The sequence below is a fragment of the Lithobates pipiens genome, unplaced genomic scaffold (genome assembly GCF_037356315.1).
Source record: "Lithobates pipiens isolate NorthernLeopardFrog02 unplaced genomic scaffold, aLitPip1_a1.2 Scaffold_19, whole genome shotgun sequence".
Taxonomy (NCBI): domain Eukaryota; kingdom Metazoa; phylum Chordata; class Amphibia; order Anura; family Ranidae; genus Lithobates; species Lithobates pipiens.
Genome location: NW_027507764.1, coordinates 419,910,265 through 419,934,484, shown reverse-complemented (window position 1 = coordinate 419,934,484; position 24,220 = coordinate 419,910,265). Strand labels below are relative to the sequence as shown.

At 41.3% G+C, this 24,220-nt stretch overlaps 1 protein-coding gene across 1 annotated transcript in view; it reads left to right on the top strand.

Moving 5' to 3' along the window:
• Positions 1 to 24,220, top strand: part of ESCO1 (establishment of sister chromatid cohesion N-acetyltransferase 1) — a 59,395-nt gene that overhangs the window by 29,670 nt on the left and 5,505 nt on the right. Inside the window, exons 6-9 of the mRNA XM_077492553.1 lie at positions 17,904 to 18,035; positions 20,842 to 20,931; positions 21,064 to 21,207; positions 23,698 to 23,888. Coding sequence (XP_077348679.1) covers positions 17,904 to 18,035; positions 20,842 to 20,931; positions 21,064 to 21,207; positions 23,698 to 23,888 — 557 coding nt within the window. The remainder of the gene's footprint in view (positions 1 to 17,903; positions 18,036 to 20,841; positions 20,932 to 21,063; positions 21,208 to 23,697; positions 23,889 to 24,220) is intronic.

Genomic DNA, 24,220 nt, shown 5'->3' with positions numbered 1-24,220 from the left:
TGAAGCCTCTTCTCCAAATTTTACAACGCAATACTATAATCTATCAATGGGGCTTCCCTTTTTCGGTACGTTTCACTTACCAAGGCCACAAACACACTTGTCGCACTGCCAAAGAATTGCAAACTACTCTACAGAATCTAGGTCTGTTATACCAAAAGAGACTATGCCGAATCAAGCCAAAAAACATCATCATCTCCTGGGAACTCTTCTTCTACCGCCGGAACTAACGAAAATCATAGCCCTCATAAGAGAAGCCGCATTCAATCCCCTATCCTAGATCCAGTTGATTCTATGGATTGAAAGATGCAATATGACAGGATTACATCCTTTTTTTTTCTCCCTTTTTTGAGACAGGTCTAAAGACTTAATACCATCATTGTCTTCTGTCAATTCCCTTGCAATTCTAATAATATCTCAGCATAACTGTTTAGGATACTGTAGATATTATCCTTAACCTTCTTTAAACAACAAATCCAACCTACTTCCTTTGTTATCTTAGAGTATTTCTTTAATATATATATGTATTTATTTTATTTTATTTTTATGTGTATGTATGTGTGTGTATGTGTGTATGTATGTATGTGTATGTGTGTGTATATATATATATATATAAAATATATGTATATATATATATATATATATATATATGTATGTATATAATTTTTTTTTTTTTTTTTTTTTTTTTTAATTATTATTATTTATTTATTTTTTCTCCTCAAATGAGTAACTGTTTTAATATGTATTGCTTTTTTACACATATTTTGCTATTTTTCAGATTCAGTAATGATAAGTTCATATAATATGCCTAGAATGCCTCCCCCCCCCCCCCCCCTTTTTTTTTTTTTTTTTTTTTTTTTTTTTCTTGAGGTTGGCCTTTTATTTATTTATTTTTTCTTACTCGTAGTCATTGTTGGCATTTTATCCAAATTTCCAGAATGTCACTTTTGACTTGAACATTCTTTCTTGAATTAAATTAAAGTTATTGGTTGAAAGATTACAATTTATTTGGTTGGCTCTTCGTGTTCCGCAGGGATGTTTCTTGCGCTCCCTCTGTCACTCTCGACTGTTTGTCCTTTCCGCGGACAGTCGACTGTGACTCATGTACCCTTGGAGGGAGATTTTTTCTCCCCCTAACGGATATGTTAGGAATGTACATTTGTTGTACCATATCTTTATGATATATATTTGTCATATTTTATTTCTTAAATTTTTTTATTTTTACCCTCTTTCCTCCCCTTCCTCATACACTCCAGTGGCAAAAATTTCTTCTCATTTTCCTTTTTCATACATTATTATATCTATATCTCCTCTAAAAATATGGCTCCATTGAACATACTTTCCCTGAATGTTCAGGGATTCAACATTCCGCAAAAACGAACTAAAGCCTTTCGTACCTTTACCGTATATACTCGAGTATAGGCCGACCCGAGTATAAGCCGAGGCCCCCAATTTACCCCCAAAAAACTGGGAAACCTATTGACTCGTGTATAAGCCGAGGGTGAGATATGCCTGTCCATCCCTGTGTGTGTGTCCATCCATCCATCCATCCCTGTGTGTGTGTGTGTCCATCCATCCATCCATCCATCCCTGTGTGTGTGTCCATCCATCCATCCATCCCTGTGTGTGTGTGTGTCCATCCATCCATCCATCCCTGTGTGTGTGTGTGTGTCCATCCATCCATCCATCCCTGTGTGTGTGTGTGTCCATCCATCCATCCATCCCTGTGTGTGTGTGTGTGTGTCCATCCGTGTGTGTGTGTGTGTGTGTGTGTGTGTGTCCAGCCTACCTGTGTCCTGAGCCTCCGTCCGGTCCCGAGCCTCCGTCCGGTCCCGTCCCGTCCCGAGCCTCCGTCCGGTCCCGTCCCGTCCCGAGCCTCCGTCCGGTCCCGTCCCGTCCCGAGCCTCCGTCCGGTCCCGTCCCGTCCCGTCCCGAGACTCCGTCCGGTCCCGTCCCGTCCCGAGCCGAGCCTCCGTCCGGTCCCGTCCCAGGATCACCGCTCTTCATCGGCGCCCATTCCCCTGTTCAAATGCCGCGCCTCCCTGTCTGTGATAGGCGGAACACAATTTCCCAGCAGCCTGTGTTCCGCCTATCACGGACATCGTCTCATCCTCGTCCGTAGTACGAGGATGAGACGATGTCGGTGATAGGCGGAACACAGGCTGCTGGGAAATTCAGTGTTCCGCCTATCACAGGCGAAGGCGGAGCCGGAGGCGCGGCTTTTGAATTATAGAATGGCCGCTGTCTGTCTGCTCGACACGCTGATCGAGCAGGCAGACAGCGATGACTCGAGTATAAGCCGAGGGGGGCACTTTCAGCCTCAAAAAAGAGGCTGAAAATCTCGGCTTATACTCGAGTATATACGGTATATCTAAAAAAACACATATTGTATGCCTGCAAGAGACCCATTTTACTACACAATCCACCCCCAAATTCTTTAATAAATCTTATCCACAAGTTTTTACAGCCTCCGCCTCCACAAAACAACGTGGTGTGCTTATAGCATTTCATCGAAACACCCCTTTTTCACTATTGAAAGAAATCAAAGATCCTGAAGGCCGATATTTGATCCTTAAAGGTCATTTACTGGATACCGCAATCACCATTGTATCATATTATGCCCCTAATAAACAGCCTAACGCCTTTTTCTCCCATCTATTACATACCATTGACTACCACAAAATAGGTACTGTAGTCCTATGTGGCGACTCCAACCAGACTATCTTTCCATTCCTAGATAAATCACCAATTCCACAGCTCCAAAGAAATGATAAACATTCTTTCTCAAAACTCATCACGAAATACAATCTGGTAGACTCCTGGCGTGAATTGAATCCTACCATGAGACAATTTACACATTACTCACACCCACATCGTTCGCTCTCAAGAATTGACCATATATTTATATCCACAGGTATGGTGCCAGAAATCCTAACTTCAAAAATAATCCCCTTCCCTTGGTCGGATCACAGTGCAATATTCAATTCTATGTCTTCATTAGTTCCAAGAGCAAAAGATTCAACATGGCTATTGAGAGATTTCTTAATCAAAAACCCAATATATAAAAACAATATTGAACTTGCACTTAAGGATTACCTACTAAATAATTCTACACCTGATGTTTCCCAGACCACTATATGGGAAGCACACAAACCTGTCATTCGTGGCATTTGTTTACAACAAGCCAATATATTCAATAGAGAACGAAAAACCCTTTGTCGCACCTTAGAAACAAATTTTAATTCATGCCATATGGCATTTCAACGAAACCCCAATCCTTCTTCCAAAGCAGATTTAGATAAAGCCAAATTGGAATTCGATTTATTCCTTACTGAATGTGCAGACAAAACCATTAAAAGATCGCAACATAACTTCTATATGAACGCAAACAAACCAAACACACTTTTAGCCAAGGTTCTAAAATCCTGCCATACCTCAACTAAACCTATTCGTCTTAAGACCTCCAGAGATGTATATACAAATAATCCACTGAAAATCTTAAATAAATTTAAATCACAATTAAAAGATTTGTACTCATCCGATAATGAGCTAGATCTATCCAAAGCAAATGATTTCTTCTCTCACATATCCCTCCCAACTTTATCCAAAACACAATTGGAAATGATGGAAAAATCTGTGTCTATTGAAGAGGTGCTTGAAGTTATCAAGAACCTGAAATTAAACAAAAGGCCTGGTCCTGATGGATTTTCTGCTCTCTACTACAAAACTTATGCAAATATCCTATCACCGGTTTTGATGAATACCTTTAATTCCCTATTGGAGGGTCATTCCTTCAGGAGGGAATCACTGTCTGCAATTATTTGCATGATACCCAAGCCACATACGGATGAAACAATATGGTCAAACTACCGTCCTATTTCTTTATTAAATCTAGACATAAAAATTCTGGCAAAAATTTTAGCCAATAGATTAAATAAGATTATTGGTAGCCTCATACATCGGGACCAAGTAGGCTTCATACCTATCCGACAGGCTGGCGATAATATCAGACGTGCAGCACTTCTGTCACATGCCGCTAAGGCACGCCGAATCCCAACCTGCTTTCTTTCCTTAGATATTAAGAAAGCATTCGACACTGTATCATGGTCCTACATGCAATTTACCCTTAATAAATGGGGCTTTGGTTCACACTTTTTACAATGGATTTCCGCATTATATCAAAATCCCAAAGCCTACATTAAATATGCAGGGTACAAATCAGATGAATTTAATATACAGAGAGGGACACGTCAAGGTTGTCCACTCTCTCCATTATTATTTGCATTGCTAATTGAACCACTAGCAGAAAGGAATAAGAATGGAACCTACAATCACAGGTATAGATTTAGGTGGATGCCATCATAAAATATGCTTATTTGCGGATGACATCCTGCTATTTTTATCCTCACCACAAACTTCTGCCCCAAACCTTATGATTATATTACAGGATTTTTCGCTTATCTCAGGCCTTAAAGTTAATGTCCAAAAATCACTGGCACTTAATATCTCACTTAACGAAAAAGTTAAACAAACTTTACAAGACTCTCTACCCTTTAAATGGGTAGTTCATAGTCTTCCATATTTGGGTGTCCAACTCACTCCTGATCCTTCTGATTTATTTGCAGCAAATTATCCAACTTTACTGAAACACATCACCAGTCTATTATCAAACTGGTCATCCCTACCGATCTCATGGTTTGGAAAAATTAACATTATAAAAATGACCATACTTCCCAAATTCTTATATTTATTTAGAACGCTGCCTATTCATATTCCTGCTTATTTTCTCAGATTGATTCAGCAAAAGGCGATACAATTCACGTGGGGTAAAATAAAACCCCGACTACATAAGAATACCTTAGTTCTCCCTAAATGTATGGGTGGTCTGGGATTCCCAGATTTTACATTATATTATAAAGCAGCTCAGTTGGCACAATTAACAAAATATCACCCGACAACGGAGATCCCTATATGGGTATCCATTGAGGCTATTGACTGCGACCCTTTTATTGTCAATAATTTACTATGGTTACAACCTGCAGTTCGCAAGACTTTAAAAAATCCAATCACTAGGCATTCCCTATCTTTGTGGGATAAACATAGGACTTCACATGGCTTACAATCACTGCATAACCCACTTCTTTCCTTCCATAAAAATCCATCCTTCTACCCAGCCTGGATATATCCTAAAACTTTTAAAGCCTGGTCTAAAGCTGGCATTACTTGCCTACATGATTTGGCAACATTGTCCTCGATACGGCCTTTCCCAGAACTATGTGATACTTCGGGGTTACCCCAATCTGAACTATTTAGATACCTACAAATTAAAAATTTTTATACTCCTTTCCTTAACTCTAGTGAAAATCTACAATCTATTTCCCAATTTGAAAAAATCTGCCTCAAAGAACCTCACGCCAAGGGTTGTATCTCTACAATTTACACTCAATTGATTACTAAATCTAACACAATAATACCTACATATACATCCACTTGGGAAAAAGATCTTGAGCGCACGATTGATCCCAAAACTTGGTCTCATATCTGGTCTAATACTAAATCTTCTTCCACAAACATTTTGGCAATTGAGACATCTTATAAGGTGCTTACAAGATGGTATTTGGTTCCTGCCAGATTAGCCAAATTCACAATTGATAATTCAGGCCTCTGTTTTCGCGGCTGTCCGGAACAGGGTACTTATATGCACATCTGGTGGCATTGTCCTATTGTGTACTCATTTTGGAAAAATGTCTTTCTGATTATCTCGAAACTATTCGATTGTTCTATTTCACCAGACCCAATGCTAGCTCTTCTTAATCTAAAACCAGATTCCCTCACACAGAACCAATTCAAACTACCGTATATACTCGAGTATAAGCCGAGATTTTCAGCCTCTTTTTTGAGGCTGAAAGTGCCCCCTCGGCTTATACTCGAGTCACCGCTGTCTGACTGCTCGATCAGCGTATCGAGCAGACAGACGGCGGACATTAAAATTCAAAAGCCGCGCCTCCTTCTCCGCCTCCGCCTGTGATAGGCGGAACACTGAATTTCCCAGCAGTCAGTGTTCCGCCTATCACGGACATCCGTTCATTCTCATACTACGGACGAGTATGAGAGGATGTCCGTGATAGGCGGAACACAGGCTGCTGGGAAATTGAGTGTTCCGCCTATCACAGGCGGAGGCGGAGAAGGAGGCGCGGCTTTTGAATTGTAGAATGGCCGCCGAGAAGAGCGGCGATCCTGGAGCGGCGATCCATCGGCACGACACGGGACGGAGGAGGCACGGGACGGAGGAGGCACGGGACGGAGGAGGCACGGGACGGAGGAGGCACGGGACGGAGGAGGCACGGGACGGAGGAGGCACGGGACGGAGGAGGCACGGGACGGAGGAGGCACGGGACGGAGGAGGCACGGGACGGAGGAGGCACGGGACGGAGGAGGCACGGGACAGAGGAGGCACGGGACGGAGGAGGCACGGGACGGAGGAGGCTCGGGACGACGGCGGCTCGGGACGGAGGCTTGGGACACAGGTAGGCTGGACACACACACAAGGCTGCACGGACGGACGCACACACACACACACACACACACACACACACACACACACACACACACACACACACACGGATGGATGGATACACACACACACACACACACACACACACACACATGGATGGATGGATGAATACACACACACACACACACACAGGGATGGATGGATGGATGGATACACACACAGGGATGGATGGACGGACACACACACAGGGATGGATGGATGGATGGACACACACACAGGGATGGATGGACGGACACACACACAGGGATGGACGGACACACAGGGATGGACAGCCATGTCTCACCCTCGGCTTATACACGAGTCAATAAGTTTTCCAGTTTTTTGGGGGTAAATTGGGGGCCTCGGCTTATATTCGGGTCGGCCTATACTCGAGTATATACGGTATTCCTCACGTTCCTGATAGCCGCAAAACAGACAGTAGCCAATGCTTGGAAAACATCTGTTGTGAATATTTCAGAAACCAAAACTAGAATGAACCAATCTTTTATACATGCCAAAATGGATGCTTTAGATAAGAATCGTCTGTCAAAATTCAATAACATATGGAGACCATGGATTAGATACTATATGTCAGATAATTTTGATAATCGAACGCTCTTGTCATGGTAATTTATATGTATATGTATATATTTTCTTTCTCTCTCTCTCTTTCTGGTATAATATTTAGCTATATAAACTATAATTTATACCTGGAGTTAAATAATTGTCTCTCCCCCTCCTTTCTGTCCCCATCTCCTTTTACCATTTTCTCTTCCATACTTCTTCAAAAAACCTTTAATTATACTACAGTATTTGTTATCTATATTGAAGTATACCTAAGGTCAGGATTTCGTTTTGCTCAAATATGTAAAATTGATATATTTCTGTCTTTTCTAGTTTATTGAGCTCCTGACATTTCAGATATAAATAATTGTATACTCTAGTCTTCTCTAGATTATATAATAACCACACTTTTTCTATTTATTTTTTTGGAATGTTTATTATTCCTCCTTGGTATTTTATTCCCTTTTTACTTAGATATCTGTAGTTATAATTTGCATGCATCTTCATAGGTTGTATATGATGGAGCACCCCTCTCTTATTTTAGTGGGTTTATTTTTACTTATTTGCATTTTTTTTTTTTTTTTTTTTTTTATATGTATTTAATTATTTATTTTTTTTATAATATTTGTACTTTAATGTTATATTTTAATATTTTTGTTTTGTCAAATATTCTGTATTTGTTGTTATTTATTATTTCTAAAATTAATAAATCTTTTGAACGAGAAAAAAAATCATAGCAGGATATCCTCTCTGAAGCCCCGCCAGCGATATCTGTGACTGAAGTTCATCAAAGCAAAAAAGACAAATATTAAAGGCCGAGAGCCAGTTCACACCACATGCAGTCCAGTGCTTTTTTTTTTTTGCATCAAAAATGGAAAGTAGGTTATATGGCTTCCAATGGCATAGATCACACCAGTACGGTCAGTTCAAGGGTTTTCCAATTCCAGAGGAAAAAAAGTAGAACCTGCTGCATTTTTCCTGCACTGGACTATACTGGAATGCAGTAAAATGCATCAAAAATGGACTGGGATGCATCGACCCAGTATATGCAAGGCATTCAAAAATGTATCAAAATGCACTGGACCCCAGTGCAGTGAAAGAAAACGGGAGAGAAGTAGAAAAAAAGGCATCTGGAAATGCATCAAAAATGCTTTAAAGCCATGCATGCAGGAATGGATCTGGAGTGCACTTTTGTGGTGTGAACCAGCCGTTCCCATGCATTTTTGATGCATTTCTGGATGTATTCTATATGCGTTTTTTTTTTTTTTTTTTTTTTTTTTTTTTTTATATATTTTCACTGTAATGGGGTCTGGGTACGTTTTTGATGCATTCCAGTGCATTCTGGTGCATTTTTGATGCATTTTATCACGTTCCAGTGCAGGAAAAATGCAGCATGTTTTTATTTTTTATTTTTCTGGAACTGGAAAACCCTGGAATTGACTGCACTGGTATTAACTATGCCATTGGAAACCATATAACCTACTTTCCATGCATTTTTGATGCCGAAAAGAAAAAGGGAAGTGGACTGCATGTGTGAACTGGCCCTAATAGTGTAGTATTTATTAGTATCAACAGCAAGTTTTTAAGGAATAAAGTCCCAACAAAGCAATGCTACTAGTAAAATGAGAGTACTCCAGTCAAAACTGAATGTTGTTGCTGAAAAAACACCATTTTGCTTTACCACCACCTGTGAACAATATGCACTCACCAAACCAAAAGACCTCAGGAGGTAAGACAGCAGCTTTTATTATTTAAGGTCCCATTCACATTTTGGCATCTTGGGCATAATCGCAGCAATCCCATATCACCCTGCAATAATGGCAAAACTCATGTTCTGGTTCCATTCATTTTCATAGTTACGTAGTTGGTGAGGTTGAAAAAAGACACAAGTCCATCAAGTCCAACCTATGTGTGTGATTATATGTCAGTATTACATTGTATATCCCTGTATGTTGCGGTCGTTCAGGTGCTTATCTAATAGTTTCTTGAAACTATCAATCCCCCCCCCGCTGAGACTACAGTCTGTGGAAGGGAATTCCACATCCTTGCCGCTCTTACAGTAAAGAACCATCTACGTAGTTTAAGGTTAAACCTCCTTTCTTCTAATTTTAATGAGTGGCCATGAGTCTTGTTAAACTCCCTTCTGGGAAAGTTTTATCCCTATTGTGGGGTCACCAGTATGGTATTTGTATATTGAAATCATATACCCTCTCAAGTGTCTCTTCTCCAGAGAGAATAAGTTTAGTGCTGTCAACCTTTCCTTATAACTAATATCCTCCAGATCCTTTATTAGCTTTGTTGCCCTTCTTTGTACTCGCTCCATTTCCAGTACATCCTTCCTGAGGACTGGTGCCCAGAACTGGACAGCATACTCTAGGTGCAGCCGGTCCAGAGTCTTGTAGAGGGGGAGAATTATCGTTTTTATCTCTGGCATTAATCCCCTTTTTAATACATGCCAATATTCTGTTTGCTTTATTAGCAGCTTGGCATTGCATGCCATTGCTGAGCCTATCATCCACTAGGACCCCCAGGTCCTTTTCCATCCTAGATTACCCCAGAGGTGGACCCCCCCAGTGTATAGCTCGCATTCATAATTTTGCCACCCAAATGCATTATTTTACATTTTTGTACATTGAACCTTTGCCATGTAGTTGCCCACCCCATTAATTTGTTCAGATCTTTTTGCAAGGTTTCCACATCCTGCAGAGAAGTTATTGCCCTGCAAATACAGAGATTGAACTGTTTACCCCATCCTCCAGGTCGTTTATGAACAAATTTTAAATAGGATCGGTCCCAGCACCGAACCCTAGGGGTCCCCACCACCTGACCATTCCGAGTACTCCTCATTTATCACTACCCTCTGAACTCGCCCTTGTAGCCAGTTTTCAATCCATGTACTCGCACCTATGGTCCATGCCAACGGACCTTATTTTGTACAGTAAACGTTTAAGGGGAACTATGTGAAATGCTTTTGCAAAATCCAGATACACCACGTCTACGGGCCTTCCTTTATCTAGATGGCAACTCGCCTCCTCATAGAAGGTTAATAGATTGGTTTGGCAAGAACGATTCTTCATGAATCCATGCTGATTACTGCTAATGATGCCGTTCTCATTACTAAAATCTTGTATATAGTCCCTTATCATCCCCTCCAAGAGGTTACATACTATTGATGTTAGGCTAACTGGTCTGTAATTCACAGGGATGTATTTTGGACCCTTTTTAAATATTGGTGCTACATTGGCTTTTCTCCAATCAGCTGGTACCATTCCAGTCAGTAGACTGTCTGTCAGTAAAAATCAGGAACAATGGTCTGACAATTACTTGACTGAGTTCCCGAAGTACCCTCGGATGCAAGCCATCTGGTCCCGGTGGTTTATTAATGTTAAGTTTCCCAAGTCTAATTTTAATTCTGTCCTCTGTTAACCATGGAGGTGCTTCCTGTGATGTGTCAGGAGGATAAACACTGCAGTTTTGGTTACCGAAGCCCCCCCGGGATTCCCTCCTTAAGACTGAGGAGAAGAATAAATTCAATACCTTCGCCATCTCCCCATCTTTTGTAACCCAATGTCCTTCCTCATTCTTTATGGGGCCAATATGGTCTGTCCTCCTTTTTTCTTACTGTTTATATACTTTGAAGAATTTCTTGGGATTTTTTTTGCTCCTCCTCTGCTCTGTGTCTTTGATGTTCTATCTTAACCATCCTTATTGCACCCTTACATTTCTTGTTGCATTCTTTATAAAGTCTGAATGCTGATGATGATCCCTCAACCTTATATATTTTTGTTTTTTGAAGGCCTTCTCCTTTGCTTTTATATGCATTTTTACAGTGGAGTTAAGCCATCCAGGACTTTTGTTCGCTCTTTTAAATGTTTTACCCAATGGGATGCATTGGCTAATGCCCTTATTTATTATGCCCAATCCCCAACACCTGAAACTTGTCACCTTAAAGAAGCCCCTGCTTCTTTTTGGGCGACAAGCTTCACGTGTTAGTTTGCCATGATTTGTCGGGACAAAACCGTGCAGCGTTTAGGTGCCATTCAAAATGAATGCCATCTGAACATACATTTTGCCATTAATGCAGTGCAATTTGGGATCACCTGCACAATCTCAGCGATTCTGCTCAAGATACTAAAAAACCCAATGTGAACTGGGTCTAAAACCTCATAATAAGATCTTAGCTGAACCACCAAGTATATTGTCAGCAACCAGAAATTATAAAGAGTAAACATATCTGATTGTGTAGCATTTACTAGCATCACCAGCAGAAAAAAAACTATCCAAATACTCACATTAAAAAAGTGTAACATAGAACTATGATAAACAGAATGTCAACTGTAGTGTGCCAACTGAAAACCTCCCAGGATGCCTGGCAATCGCATGGATAGAAGAGATGTGCTGTGTTCACATCCTACATATTCATCACTTGAACTTCATGACTTTCTGAAGAGCCATTCACGGCGAAACCTATGTTCATTTTTGATACACCACACCAGGCTTTGCCCCCTCGGAGGGAGACGTGGAACACACGCTACCCCCAGGGATCAATTGATTCACACACGCTGTTTACACCTAGTGCCAGGCAAGGCACTATCACATGTGAGTGTAACTGCTATTATTGCTGCTGTTTTTACTCTATTAAAAATTACTACACTATGAGACTTTCATCTGTGTCTCCTGTGGAGTAATTTTTTTCCATTCTAGCTCCTTCCTGAGTGGCCATTGGAGTTCCCAAAGTGTTTCTTGACTATCCTGTAAAAAGGTGTCAAACAGCTCTGGTGAGTGGCCATCTTCGTATAGATTATAATAAAAATAATGATGCGCTGTAATTAACCTTTCAATCAGTGCACACCTTCTGAACTGAGTGAGTGTTCTATCCAAATTCCTCATAAATAATTAACATTTACACACCAGTGCTGGAAACAAATAAGGTATGAATATACCTTAGTGAGGCTCAAACCCTGATGCTTGTAATACATCTAGTGCTATAAAATAATCAATAGTAATAATGCGATCAGCTGTGTGGATGCACCATATATACGATACCATATATATGATCTGAACACTAGTACGCGTCCCTGCTGGTATATAATGTCATCGTAGATCCCCAATCCAAATCGCAGTAAAGATTCACCACAAATCCTTCCAATCTCTTTAATATATAACTTGTTACTGTTTGTGAATGGGATCTCCGTTGCCGCTTTCAGATGCAGGCAGATTCATGCAACAAAGCAGAGATGTAATTCATTGCGCAATGTTCACAATAACCATAAGATTCGCACAGCAACAAAGATTCACTCACATTAAGCTGAATAGATTGTTTTTACCGAAGTGCAAACTATCAGCCGCTCAGCGTGATACTTCCTCACATCGCTGCCACTGTGCTGACACACAGCCCCAGTAACGTTCATCACTGGCTCCTCCTACATGTTGCATCACAGATCACGTGACTTTTTCAAGGATGACTGTGGCGCTAGAGCCTCCATATTTAAGACTGTATTAGCTTCCTGGTTGCCATAGTGATGTCGTTCATCATATTGGTTTTACGCTATTCAGTGCTGATACTTTTTAACTACATAACTCCTTACAAATACTGTGTACTAGTATTCAGATCACTGGGTATATATGGTGCATCCACACAGCTGATCCGCATTATTACTATTGATTATTTTAAAGCACTAAATGTACTACAAGCATCAGGGTTTGAGCCTCACCTAAGGTATATTCATATCTTATTTGTTTTAAGCACTGGTGTGTAAATGTTAATTATTTATGAGGAATTTGGATTGAACACTCACTCAGTTTAGGTGTGCACTAATTGAAAGGTTAATTACAGCGCATCAGGCTCACGGCCCTACAGGTGTCCATGTTTACCAAACGCCTACACTCCTCCTCTCAAATACATCGCAAGTTTACCAATTTCGAGGAACTGTGTTCGCTCCCAGAAACTCCCAAACACCTACTATCCTCCTTATATAACCTACTGCAGGCTTTAGCACATGATCAACTCCCACATTACACTAGGCTGTGGTCTGCGGATTTGGGTGAAGACATCTCTGGGCCGGAATGGAAAACCTCTTTTCATTTCACACATAAATCTACCATCTCCTGCTACTCCCAAGAAAAGAACTATAAGCTATTGTCCAGATGGTACAGAGACCCTGCTACTTTACACAAGATTTTCCCGTCTACACCAGCCACCTGCTGGCGCTGTGAAGCATCGGTCGGAACTTATATACATGTCTGGTGGGACTGTGAGAGGATCCGCCCCTTCTGGACACAGGTTTTTGAATGTTATAATCTCTTAGCTGATGCTCCGGTTCCTATCTCCCCGAAAATCGCATTACTCTCCATACTGCCCGGGTCTATTAAATCGCAGAGACAGAGATTGCTCCGCTTTTTTATGTCCTCTGCTAGACAACTGATACCTGCTTACTGGAGGACGACAGATACTCCCCCATTGTCGCGGTGGGTATCGATTATGAATGACACCATGAGAATGGAGGAGATGTTGGCACTGGACAATGACACTTACACCAAATTTATATCTCAATGGTCGATCTGGCTCCGCTTCTCCTCCTCTGACGCCTTAAAGACCCAAATCTTGAATGCGTAAGGCCATTGTGGGCTCTCTCTTCCCTGCCCCCTTCCCTATACCCCTTCCCCCTCCCCCCCTTACCTCCCCTCTCCTCTTGCTATCTAGCTTTCCCTTCTACCACTTTGTTCCTCTCTCTTTTCTCCTCTCTCTCTCTTTTTATCTTCTTTATGTTATTAATTAAATTTTGCCTCATGTAGTAACCCATGAGTATTTTTCACTACTGTGGCCTCATGGATCGGAGAGCAGGCCGACTTCCCTACTCTCCAAGCTCCCCATCAGGGACCGGCTGTGGCTGATAGTCTATAGCCGGCTCCCCGTAAATGTACTCCTGTTACTGTTCCTGCTTGCATTTGCCTCATGATGGTTACTGTTTTATTGTTTTTACTTGAAATGTTTCAATAAAAAATATTTTCAACACTAATTACAGCGCATCATTATTTTTGGTATATACATTTTTATGGTGCCTGATCACTATTCGAATGATTGCAGCTTAATTATTTCGTTATTTTTCAGTCAGTTGGTTTTCAATATTCATTTCAGCGATTTAGTAATTTTTTTTTTTTTTTTCACATCTTCGTATTGAGCACTCGTGGTAGAAGATCTAGAAGTTTTATTTCAGAGCATTCCGTTTTGGTGTTGGGTTTTATTCACTTATGGACTTTATGCTTGCTTGTTTTCTCATTAATGTGCACATTTGAGTTTGATGTCGTGTTTTTTTTTTTTCTTTGTGACAGTTTTATTTTTTTTTTTTTTTTATTTTTTTTTTTTTTATATGAACATGTATAGCGCCTTATTCTTTATTTTATAATTTTACACATGTTCATCACGTTTGACTTCCTTGGCAACCCATCATAGTAAGTGTGGGGGCTTCAGGTCATGTACTTACCACAGTGGTATTACAGTATGTGTGGTAATGATAGGATAGCTATTATATTAGAAATGAAAATGATTTCTGGATCAATGTATGGTCCTATAGAGACATCATCACTGGTCTTGAGTCTTAGTCCTTCCCTAAATGATACGAAGAGTGATTGCAACTTCCCTTTCACTTTTGGAGGGTTTTTCCAATGTAAATACATATAACAGCAAAGCAATGTGTCTTTTTTCTGAGATCTGACACCTTCCTGAGCTTTACACAGCAAAGCTGACATTTCACCTGTGTTATGTTCTTTGAAAGATCCCTCAAGCATCTGAACAACATCCTGTGATGTTATCTAGCCTTCCTCAATGCTGGCAGCTCCAATCCAAAATTATGTCGGCTCCTTCTCCTCACTTGTCCATACTATGAAACTAAGGAGACGATGCTAGGTTTGTCTAGAGAGTAGGGTTAACCCACATCCCAAATAGTCTATATAAAGGGAATTTGTTACTCTTGTGGGACTAAAGAGAAAAGGCTACTCTTGTAGTAAATGTAAGTATGCAATGTTAGAAAAGGTGTAGATATACAGAATCTACAGTTCAAAAACGTAAATACAGGATGCAAAAAAAGATGAACATACAATACAAGGTTTACAATCATATACTCCGTGACATGTGGAACATATAACATTGCGCCCAGGAGTGTTTGTACACACCGGCCACGACCACCATATGTTGCACATGCCACGGAGTATATGACTGTAAATCTTGTATTGCCCGTTCATCATTTTTTTTTGCATCCTGTATTTACATGTATTTTCCTTTTTGAACTGTAGATTCTGTATATCTACACCTTTTTCTAATAAACATTGCATACTTATGTTTACTACAAGAGTATCCTTTTCTCTTTAGTCCCACAAGAGGAACAAATTCCCTTTTATATTGTCCATACTATGTGTTCTTTGGCAGCTCTTCTCTTGCTCTCCACAGAAATTCCCTCACTGCCAGCTGGGCACTGGCTGAAAATCAGCTGGTTCAGCAAGAGCTGACCGACTTATTATTTTTTTTTTTTTTTTTTTTTTTGTCAGTGTGTAAAGCTGTCTGTCAAATAGAAGCCAGAATAACAACTGGCTTTTGTTGAAAGGACATGCTAGAAAACCAGCATCCAATCATCGCTCACAGCCAATGACTGCATGTGCTGATCTGTGGATTCTGGCAGGCGGTGTTCAGTAGAACAGCGGGGAAGATCGCCGCACCGACATCACTTGTTTAGGTGCGGTGATATGTCTCTTTTTTTATTTATTTTATCTTTTTCCCCATTCAGTACGCTAGGTTGAGCGAAATAAATCTTGCTGTGTGTGCCAGTCCCTTGTATGCTGCATTGTCACCATTTTTGTTTTACAGCATGCCTGATATTGTGCATATCTATTTTCCTCTATGCCATCATGACTGCAGCATGTTTGTTTTTGTATGATAAACACCACATGCCATTTCATAAGTATGTGGGTTTCCTGTGGGTGCTAAGCTCTGATTCTTGCAACTGAGCGTCACCCCTTTGGTTAAACCCACCATTGTACCATGCAGCTGCAACTTCGCATATTAGGAGAAACATTCCCCCAGTTCACGATCGGTCTTCCTCTGCCTCATCTCTATTCAACCACCAGTCCATGAGCAGTTTCCCCTTTGCATCTTTTCCCAGCTGCCATTCCTCTCTCCCCTCCAGCCCTTATCGAATATCAGTCTTGGATCATCTGTTTTATAGGTATTTTTTTTTGTCACTCTATACTGGCTTTTTGGCTCATATTCTGCCCTCACCTCATCCCCCCCCCCCTTTTTATTTATTTCCCCCCCCCCCCCCCCCCACCTCTCAGATAAGCTACTATTCTGTCATCTCAGTGTTTTGACATAATGAGCAACCTCAGGAATCAGCTGGAGCTCCAAACCGCACGCACTGCGCAGGCGCAACGCGTCAATCATCCCTTCAGTGCCTGACGGTGCACGGAGGAATTAGCCTGACAAAATGCTCAACCGACTACTGCGCATGCATGTGGCAGAAATGAACTAACACTTATGAAATTTACATTCTTAAGGCCATCTTGGTACACCTTACACTCGATCTCATCACACCCACCGTAAGCAGGCAGAGCAGCGGACATCTTGCGATACCAAACCCCATTTTGAATTGGCAAACTAATTTCTGCAATCGAGTGAGCTTATCTGCATAAATATATACTTATAAGCTCACTCAATTGCTGAAATTAGTTTGCTAATTAAAAACGGGGTTTGGTGTAGCAAGATGTCCGCTTCCCTGCCTGCTTACTGTAGGTGTGATGAGATTGAGTGTAATGCTGTGTACACACGACCAGACTTTTCAATGGACTAGGTCCGAAGGTCTTCCCGACGGACTTTTGGCGGAGTTCCGATGGACTTTCAGAATGAACGGACTTGGCCACAAGCAATCACACCAAAGTCTGACGGATTTGAACGTGGTGACGTACGACCGGACTAGAATAAGGAAGTTCATAGCCAGTAGCCAGTAGCAAATAGCTGCCCTAGCGTTGCTTTTCCTCCGTCGGACTAGCATACAGCCGAACAGATATTTTGACCGGACTCGAGTCCCTCTGAAAATTTTGAAACATGTTCTATTTCTAAAGGCTATCAGATTTTTGGACAGCAAAGGTCCAATGGAGCCCACACACGATTTTAATTTGCTGTTGAAAAGTCTGCTCGTGGCATTAGGTGTAGCAAGATGGCCTTAAGAACGTAAATTTCGTAAGTGTTAGTTAATTTCTGCCATGTGCATGCGCAGTAGTCGGGCAAGCATTTTGTCAGGCATATTCCTCCGTGCACTGACATCAGCCACTGAAGGGATGTATGACGCAGTGCGTGCGGATTTCAGCTACAGCTGATTCCATGTCATAGGAAGTGACGCACATTCTGCCAGGTTGGTCATTTTGTCACACATTTTGCTCTACCTCTACCCACCTAATTTCAGGTTCAGCTCCCATTCTGCCTACTCGTGTGTGTGTGTGTGTGTGTGTGTGTGTGCGCGCACGTGCGTTTGCGTTTTTGTTTTTTCTCTCTAAACTTGTGGGCTGTGACCACCTCATGATCCACTTGGTCTCTGTCTCATGTAACCTCTGCACTCTAACTTTTGGCCAATAATACTTTTGCAGCCTAAATATTGTCTGATTACCTTGTAATGTATACCAGCGTGTTTATTTAAATCACTCAGAAGTTAAAACCAACACTTCATCAACAGGCATATTGTAAACTTTTTAAGGCCACGTTATCTTTACCACTTACCGAACATCATTATCTTTCTTGCGTCAGGATGCTGGACAGAAAAGGTTTGGCGCCATATCTTGCTGTGTGTGTGGCATGCTGTATACTGCGTCAAATCCTGAAGATGAGACACAGCACCTTCTGTTTCATAACCAGTTCATCAGTGCGGTAAAGTATGTGGTAAGCACTATTTATTGTATGGCCTTACACTTCCTTTGAGATTTAAAGCAAAGAACTGCCATTTTGTGTGTGTGTGTGTGTGTGTGTGTGTGTGTGTGTGTGTGTGTGTGTGTGTGTGTGTATATGCTGTGCATCCCGAAAGCATTCACAGAACTTCACTTTTTCTACATGTTGTTATGTTGCAGCCTTATTCCAAAATTGATTAAATTCATTATTGTCCTCAAAATTTTGTCAAACAATATCCCATAATGACAAGGTGAAAAAAGTTTGTTTGAAATCTTTGCAAATTTATAAAAAAAGGAGAAAAATCACATGTACATAAGTATTCACAGCCTTTGCCATGACACTCAAAATTGAGCTCAGGTGCATCCTGTTTCCACTGATCATCCTTGAGATGTTTCTACAACTTGATTGGAATCCACCTGTGGTAAATTCAGTTGATTTGGCACGATTTGGAAAGACACATCTGTCTATATAAGGTCCCACAGTTAACAGTGCATGTCAGAGCACAAACCAAGCCATGAAGTCCAAGAGGAGAACCTTATAGAAGAACAACAATCTGTGCAGCACTCCACCAGTCAGGCATGTGTAGTAGAGTGGCCAGATGGGAGTCACTCCTCAGTAAAAGGCACACGACAGCCCACGTGGAGTTTGCCAGAAGGCACCTGAAGGACTCTCAGAACAAGAGAAACAAAATTCTCTGGTCTGATGAAACAAAGATTAAACTATTTGGCCTGAGTGGCAAGCATTGTGTTTGGAGGAAACCAGGCACTGCTCATCACCTGGCCAATACTATCCCTACAATGAAGCATGGTGGTGGCAGCATCATGCTGTAGGGATGTTTTTCAGCGGCAGGAACTGGGAGACTAGTCCGGATCAAGGGAAAGATGAATGCAGCAATGTACAGAGACATCCTTGATGAAAACCTGCTGCAAAGCACTCTGGACCCCAGAATGGGACAAAGGTTCATCTTCCAACAGGACCATGACCCTAAGCACACAGCCAGGATAATGGAGTGGCTGTGGGACAACTCTGAATGTCCTTGAGTGGTCCAGATTTGAACATCTCTGGAGAGATCTGAAAATGGCTCTGCAACGATACTCCCCATCCAACCTGATGGCGCTTGAGAGGTCCTGCAAAGAAGAATGGGAGAAACTTTTTTTAAAAATAGATGGGCCAAGCTTGTAGCATCATATTCAAAAAGACTTGAGGCTATAATTGGTGCCAAAGGTGCTTCAACAAGCATTAAGCAAAGACTGAATACTTATGTACAGTACATGTGATTATTATTTTTTTTTTTATAAATTTACAAAGATTTCAAACAAACGTCTTTCACTGCATCATTATGGGGTATTGTTTTTAGAATTGAAAAACAATGAATTGAATCCATTTTGGAATAATGTGGAAAAATTGAAGCACTGTGAATACTTTCCAGGTGCACTGTATGTCTTAGTGTGTCTGTGTGTCTGTGCGCAAAGTGGACCTAGGCTCAAAAAAGTGAACATTTGCCTTGTTGCAGAGACTGATGCACCTCGCATTCCTTTGTATTTCTCTTGCTGGTGCTTGCTTTGCACAGGTGCTGGGAGCTGGACACAGGTACTCGCTGTGAAAGAGTGACCTCCTTGCTAGCTGCGATGTTGGAGAGCCGTGCGCCAAGAGTCTGTCCGACATTGCAGCTAGTGTTACAGGGCACCTAGGATAATGGGACAAAGTACTTCATGAGGTTTGTACCATCAGGATCTGAATAATGTTAAGAAAAGTATCAATTCTGCTTTAAAGTGATTGTAAACCCTCACCTTGTAAAACAACCCATTGAGTTTAAAATCAAATTTACAAGGTAAAACATTTTTGTATAGATTTAAAAATATTTAGACCCCTTTCATACTTGGGTGCTATAGTGCTAAAAATAGCCTCCTGTCACAATGGAGGGGTGCACTGGCAGGACTTGTATTGCCTGCAAGCGGCATCTTTGAGGCTCTTTAGGAGCGGTGTATACACCGCTCCTAAAATGCCCCTGCCCATTGAAAGCAGTGGGCAGCACCAGCAAAGCAGCGCTTTGCGGGCGCTTTTAACCCTTTTTTGGCCACTAGCAGTTGTTAAAAGCACCCCGCTAGCAGCCAAAAAGCACTGCTAATTTACCGCCAACGCCCCCGTGTGAAAGGGCTCAAAAAAAGTGTTTATACGTGATTGCATTCCCTTGTTCTCAACTTCATAACAGCTGGGGGGGGGGGGGGGGCGGCAGCACACTGAACTTTCTATCAAATGGCTGTACAGGTGTGTTTGGGAGGGGTGTCTGAACAAGTCTGATCTTTGAAGGATAGCAGGCTTAGTTCCCAGCACATCTAGAGAACTGACCACTGTGTATTCTGCGTAGTGTGGTCAGCTTTAAATAGAAAAGCAGAGGGACTGGCAGGAACACCAGGTATTTCACACACGGAAAGCAATGCAAAGAATATGAAATGCTGGGTTTAAATACTCTTTAAGCCTCATAGTATATCTGCTATTTGAGATTTAAGGCACTGCTGCTTTTAGTCTTGCCAGATTTGAAGTGAGATTTGTCGATGTCACTACTGTGCTGCTCACTGTTCTTTTTCTTGGTGTCTCTGACATGAGGAAGAAAGCCACCTCTACTAGGATGGCTGCCTACCCACCGACACTTTGCAGAGTAGGGCATGGTAAGCCAGTATTAGGAAAAGATTAGGTGCCCACAGCAATATTGGTGACTAGTTCTTTGCCTTCTGCCTGCTTTATTTTGGGCACAGCTTCTAGGATTCAATTTCTCTTAACTTTGATTTATGCTATGCAGGGCTGGAAGAAGGAAAGGATTGTGGCTGAATATCCAGATGGGAAAATCATAATGGTGTTGCCAGATGACCCTAAATATGCACTTAAAAAGGTAGTTGCAACTTTTAACTTCAGTATTTTTCACTTTTATTGCCGTAAACTGTAATCACATTTACCTTTTAACATTTCTTCCCTTATTTTTGTAATTATTTTTTTAAATTTTTTTTTTTTTTTTTTTTTTTAGGTTGAGGAGATCAGAGAAATGGTGGATAATGATTTGGGGTTCCAGCAAGTTCCACTTCGGCTGCATTCCAGGACAAAAACCCTTATGTTTATTAGCTCTGACAAGAAAGTTGTTGGGTGTTTAATTGCAGAACATATACAATGGGTAATTATTGATCCTGGTTCGTTGTTTTGGATCTTGCCTATGCTGTATTTTCTGCTTCACAATGTTTCCACATTTGCAATAAAAAGATTTTCAAAGTAAATCTTTTATTGGTATGTGGCAGGGGTTTCAAAACTTTTTAAAGAAAGAGCCATTTTACTGTCCTTCAGACTTTAGGGGGGTTGGACTGTGCCCAGTTGGTGTTACCAATGCTCAATGTTTGGTATTATGGGAAGAAAAAGTTGGTGTCAGTGGGAGAAATAGTGTCCCATTTTTGTTAGTGGAGGAATTTATGCCCCATTGTTGGTGTCAGTGGAAGAACTAGGAGTAAGTAAGAAGCCAGACCATCTTCCCTTAGGACGTGTTCACATGAGATGAGTCGTTTTTTTTTTTTTTTGCTTAACCACTTCCCACCCGGCCAATGCACATATACGGCCGGGTGGGAGCCGTCTACTTCTGATAGGACGTTCAGGAACGTCCTTCAGAAGGAGCGGGATCGCGCGCGTGCCCGCGCAGCGGCGCGATCCCGATGTGCTCGTGTCACCCAGACACGGCGCATCTCAGATCGGCAGGAGGGCTCTGTGATTGGCCCTCCTGATCACATGACGGCCGTGTCCAATCACGGCCGTCATGTGATGTAAACAAACAGCCGGTTGCTAGGCAATCCGCTCCTCCTCTCCTCACACAGAAGTCATCGCTGAGGAGAGGAGAGCAGATCGCTGCAGCCGGCTGATGATCAGTCAGTATGAGCTGTTTTTTTACAGATTTTTACTCACTGATCATCAGTCTAGTGTAAACACACAACACACCACACAGTATAAACACACATGTCCCCAAAACATACATGTCCCCAAATAATAAAAACACATGTCCCTAATAATAAAAAAATGTCCCCCACATATGTCCCACTAAAATCACATGTCCCAATGATTATCTGCACACATATGTACGTGATCACCTGCACACATATGTACATGATCATTTGCGTACATATGTCCGTGATCACACAAACCAATTATTATACACTTTTTTTTTTTTTTTTACCAAAAACATGTAGCAGAATACATTTTGGCTTAAATTTATGACAAAATTAGATTTTATTGGATTTCTTTTAAAATGGAAAAAAGAAAATATAGTTTTTTTTTTCCAAATTTCCGCTTTTTTTGCGCTTATATCGCAAAAAATAAACTGAGTCGTGAATAAATAACACCAAAATAAAGCTCTATTTGTGCGAACAAAATGATAAAAATTTATTTTGGGTACAGTGTAGCATGACCGCGCAATTGTCACTGAAAGCGCTAGAGCGATGAAAGCTGAAAATTGGGCTGGGAAGGAAGGGGGCGAAAGTGCCCTGTATTGAAGTGGTTAAATATAACAAACATGTTATACTTGCCTGCCATGTGTAATGGTTTTGCATAGAGCAGCCCCGATCCTCCTCAGGTCCCTCACTGGCTCTCCTGGCCCCTCTCTCTCTTGACACGTGCCCCTGCAGCAAGCAGCTTGCTATGGGGGCACCCGAGCCGAGCCACGGCTCCCTGTGTCCATTTAGACATGGAGCCTCGGCTAGGCCACCTCTCTCTCCTCATTAGCTCACTGACTTTGACAGCAGCAGGAGCCAATGACGCTCTACTGGTGTCTCAGCCAATGAGGAGGCGAGTCTTGGGCAGCCGAGCCTCTCCTGCAACATCCCTGAATAGAGAGGGGGCTCAGGTAAGTATGAGGGGGGGCTGCTGCACACAGAAGGTTTTTTATGATCTTAATGCATAGAATGCAAGAAAGGGTCAAGGACTTTTTTTTAACTCAAAATTGTGCATTTTTGCTTCAATGGAATTCAATGAAGATGCTGTAGAAAAGCATGTAGTGTATTTTTGATACATTTTGTGATTTTTGAACTATCAAAAAAATAAAATAATAAAAAGCAAAACACATAAAAATAATGCAATAAAAATGCATATGCAAAAAGCACTGCAGAAATGGATCAAAAGCAAACTGCATAGGTTTTAACCAGGCCTTAACCAAATTCCACTGAATACTTGAACACTGTTCATGATGGTTGCTGGTTAAAGTTGAGCTACACCTCTTCTGTATTGAAATTACTTTGCTTTCACTGCACACTTTGAGCCTCTCAGGTGAGATGGAGCCCTTATTTCCTGCCTGGACATTCAGCATTATCAAGCACTTTGCACCCCAGCATTACTGTCTCTGGCCTACCCCTTTTATAGAGAAAAGTTGGTTATTGGAGCACAATGAAGAAAAAGCTCATCTAGAAGCAATGTAGGTTGTAGCCATATCATTTGAAATCCCACCTTTAGGCTATTTCTGCTAATCCTCATTATGCCAATGGCAATCTTAAAACTAAATCTATTGTGGTTCATTGAGTATATACACTAGTCTGAATTTAATATGTCCAAAAATCATATACATGTATTTATTTGCCCTCTGTTTGGCTATCCGTCATGGTGTGTGTTTTTTTTTTTTTTTTTTTTTTTATAGGGTTACAGAGTAATTGAGGATTTTAATCCAGGTAATCCATCCTCTGACACAGAGAAGTTATTTTCTGAGAGGGGGAAAGCTTGGTGCTGTGCTACTACTCCCGAGCCGGCTATCTGTGGAGTAAGCCGCATCTGGGTATTCTCAATGATGAGGAGGCAGAAGATTGCTTCCAGGATGCTGGAGTGTCTAAGGTAATTATAACCAGGCTGTATAGGATTATTGGTAATTGACAGTTGCTAAGCTGTTTGCAGACAGTCCGGCTATTAAGGAACCAAAGGCTACTTGAGATTTTATCTGTAATCCCCTTTTCCCACTGCTGATGAAGGGGAGAGGAGGCCTACACACATGACCTTCATTGCTTTAGTAAGGTTCATCAGAAGCCGTTCTTTGCTCAGGAATAATCTGGAGATAGTACAAAAATACACAGTGACAACATGGTGGTGCTAGAGCACCGTGAGAATTAGTGGAGCTATTTGGATGGAGTATCTAATCCAATGAAAAGTTTTTATTTCTCAATTAACCT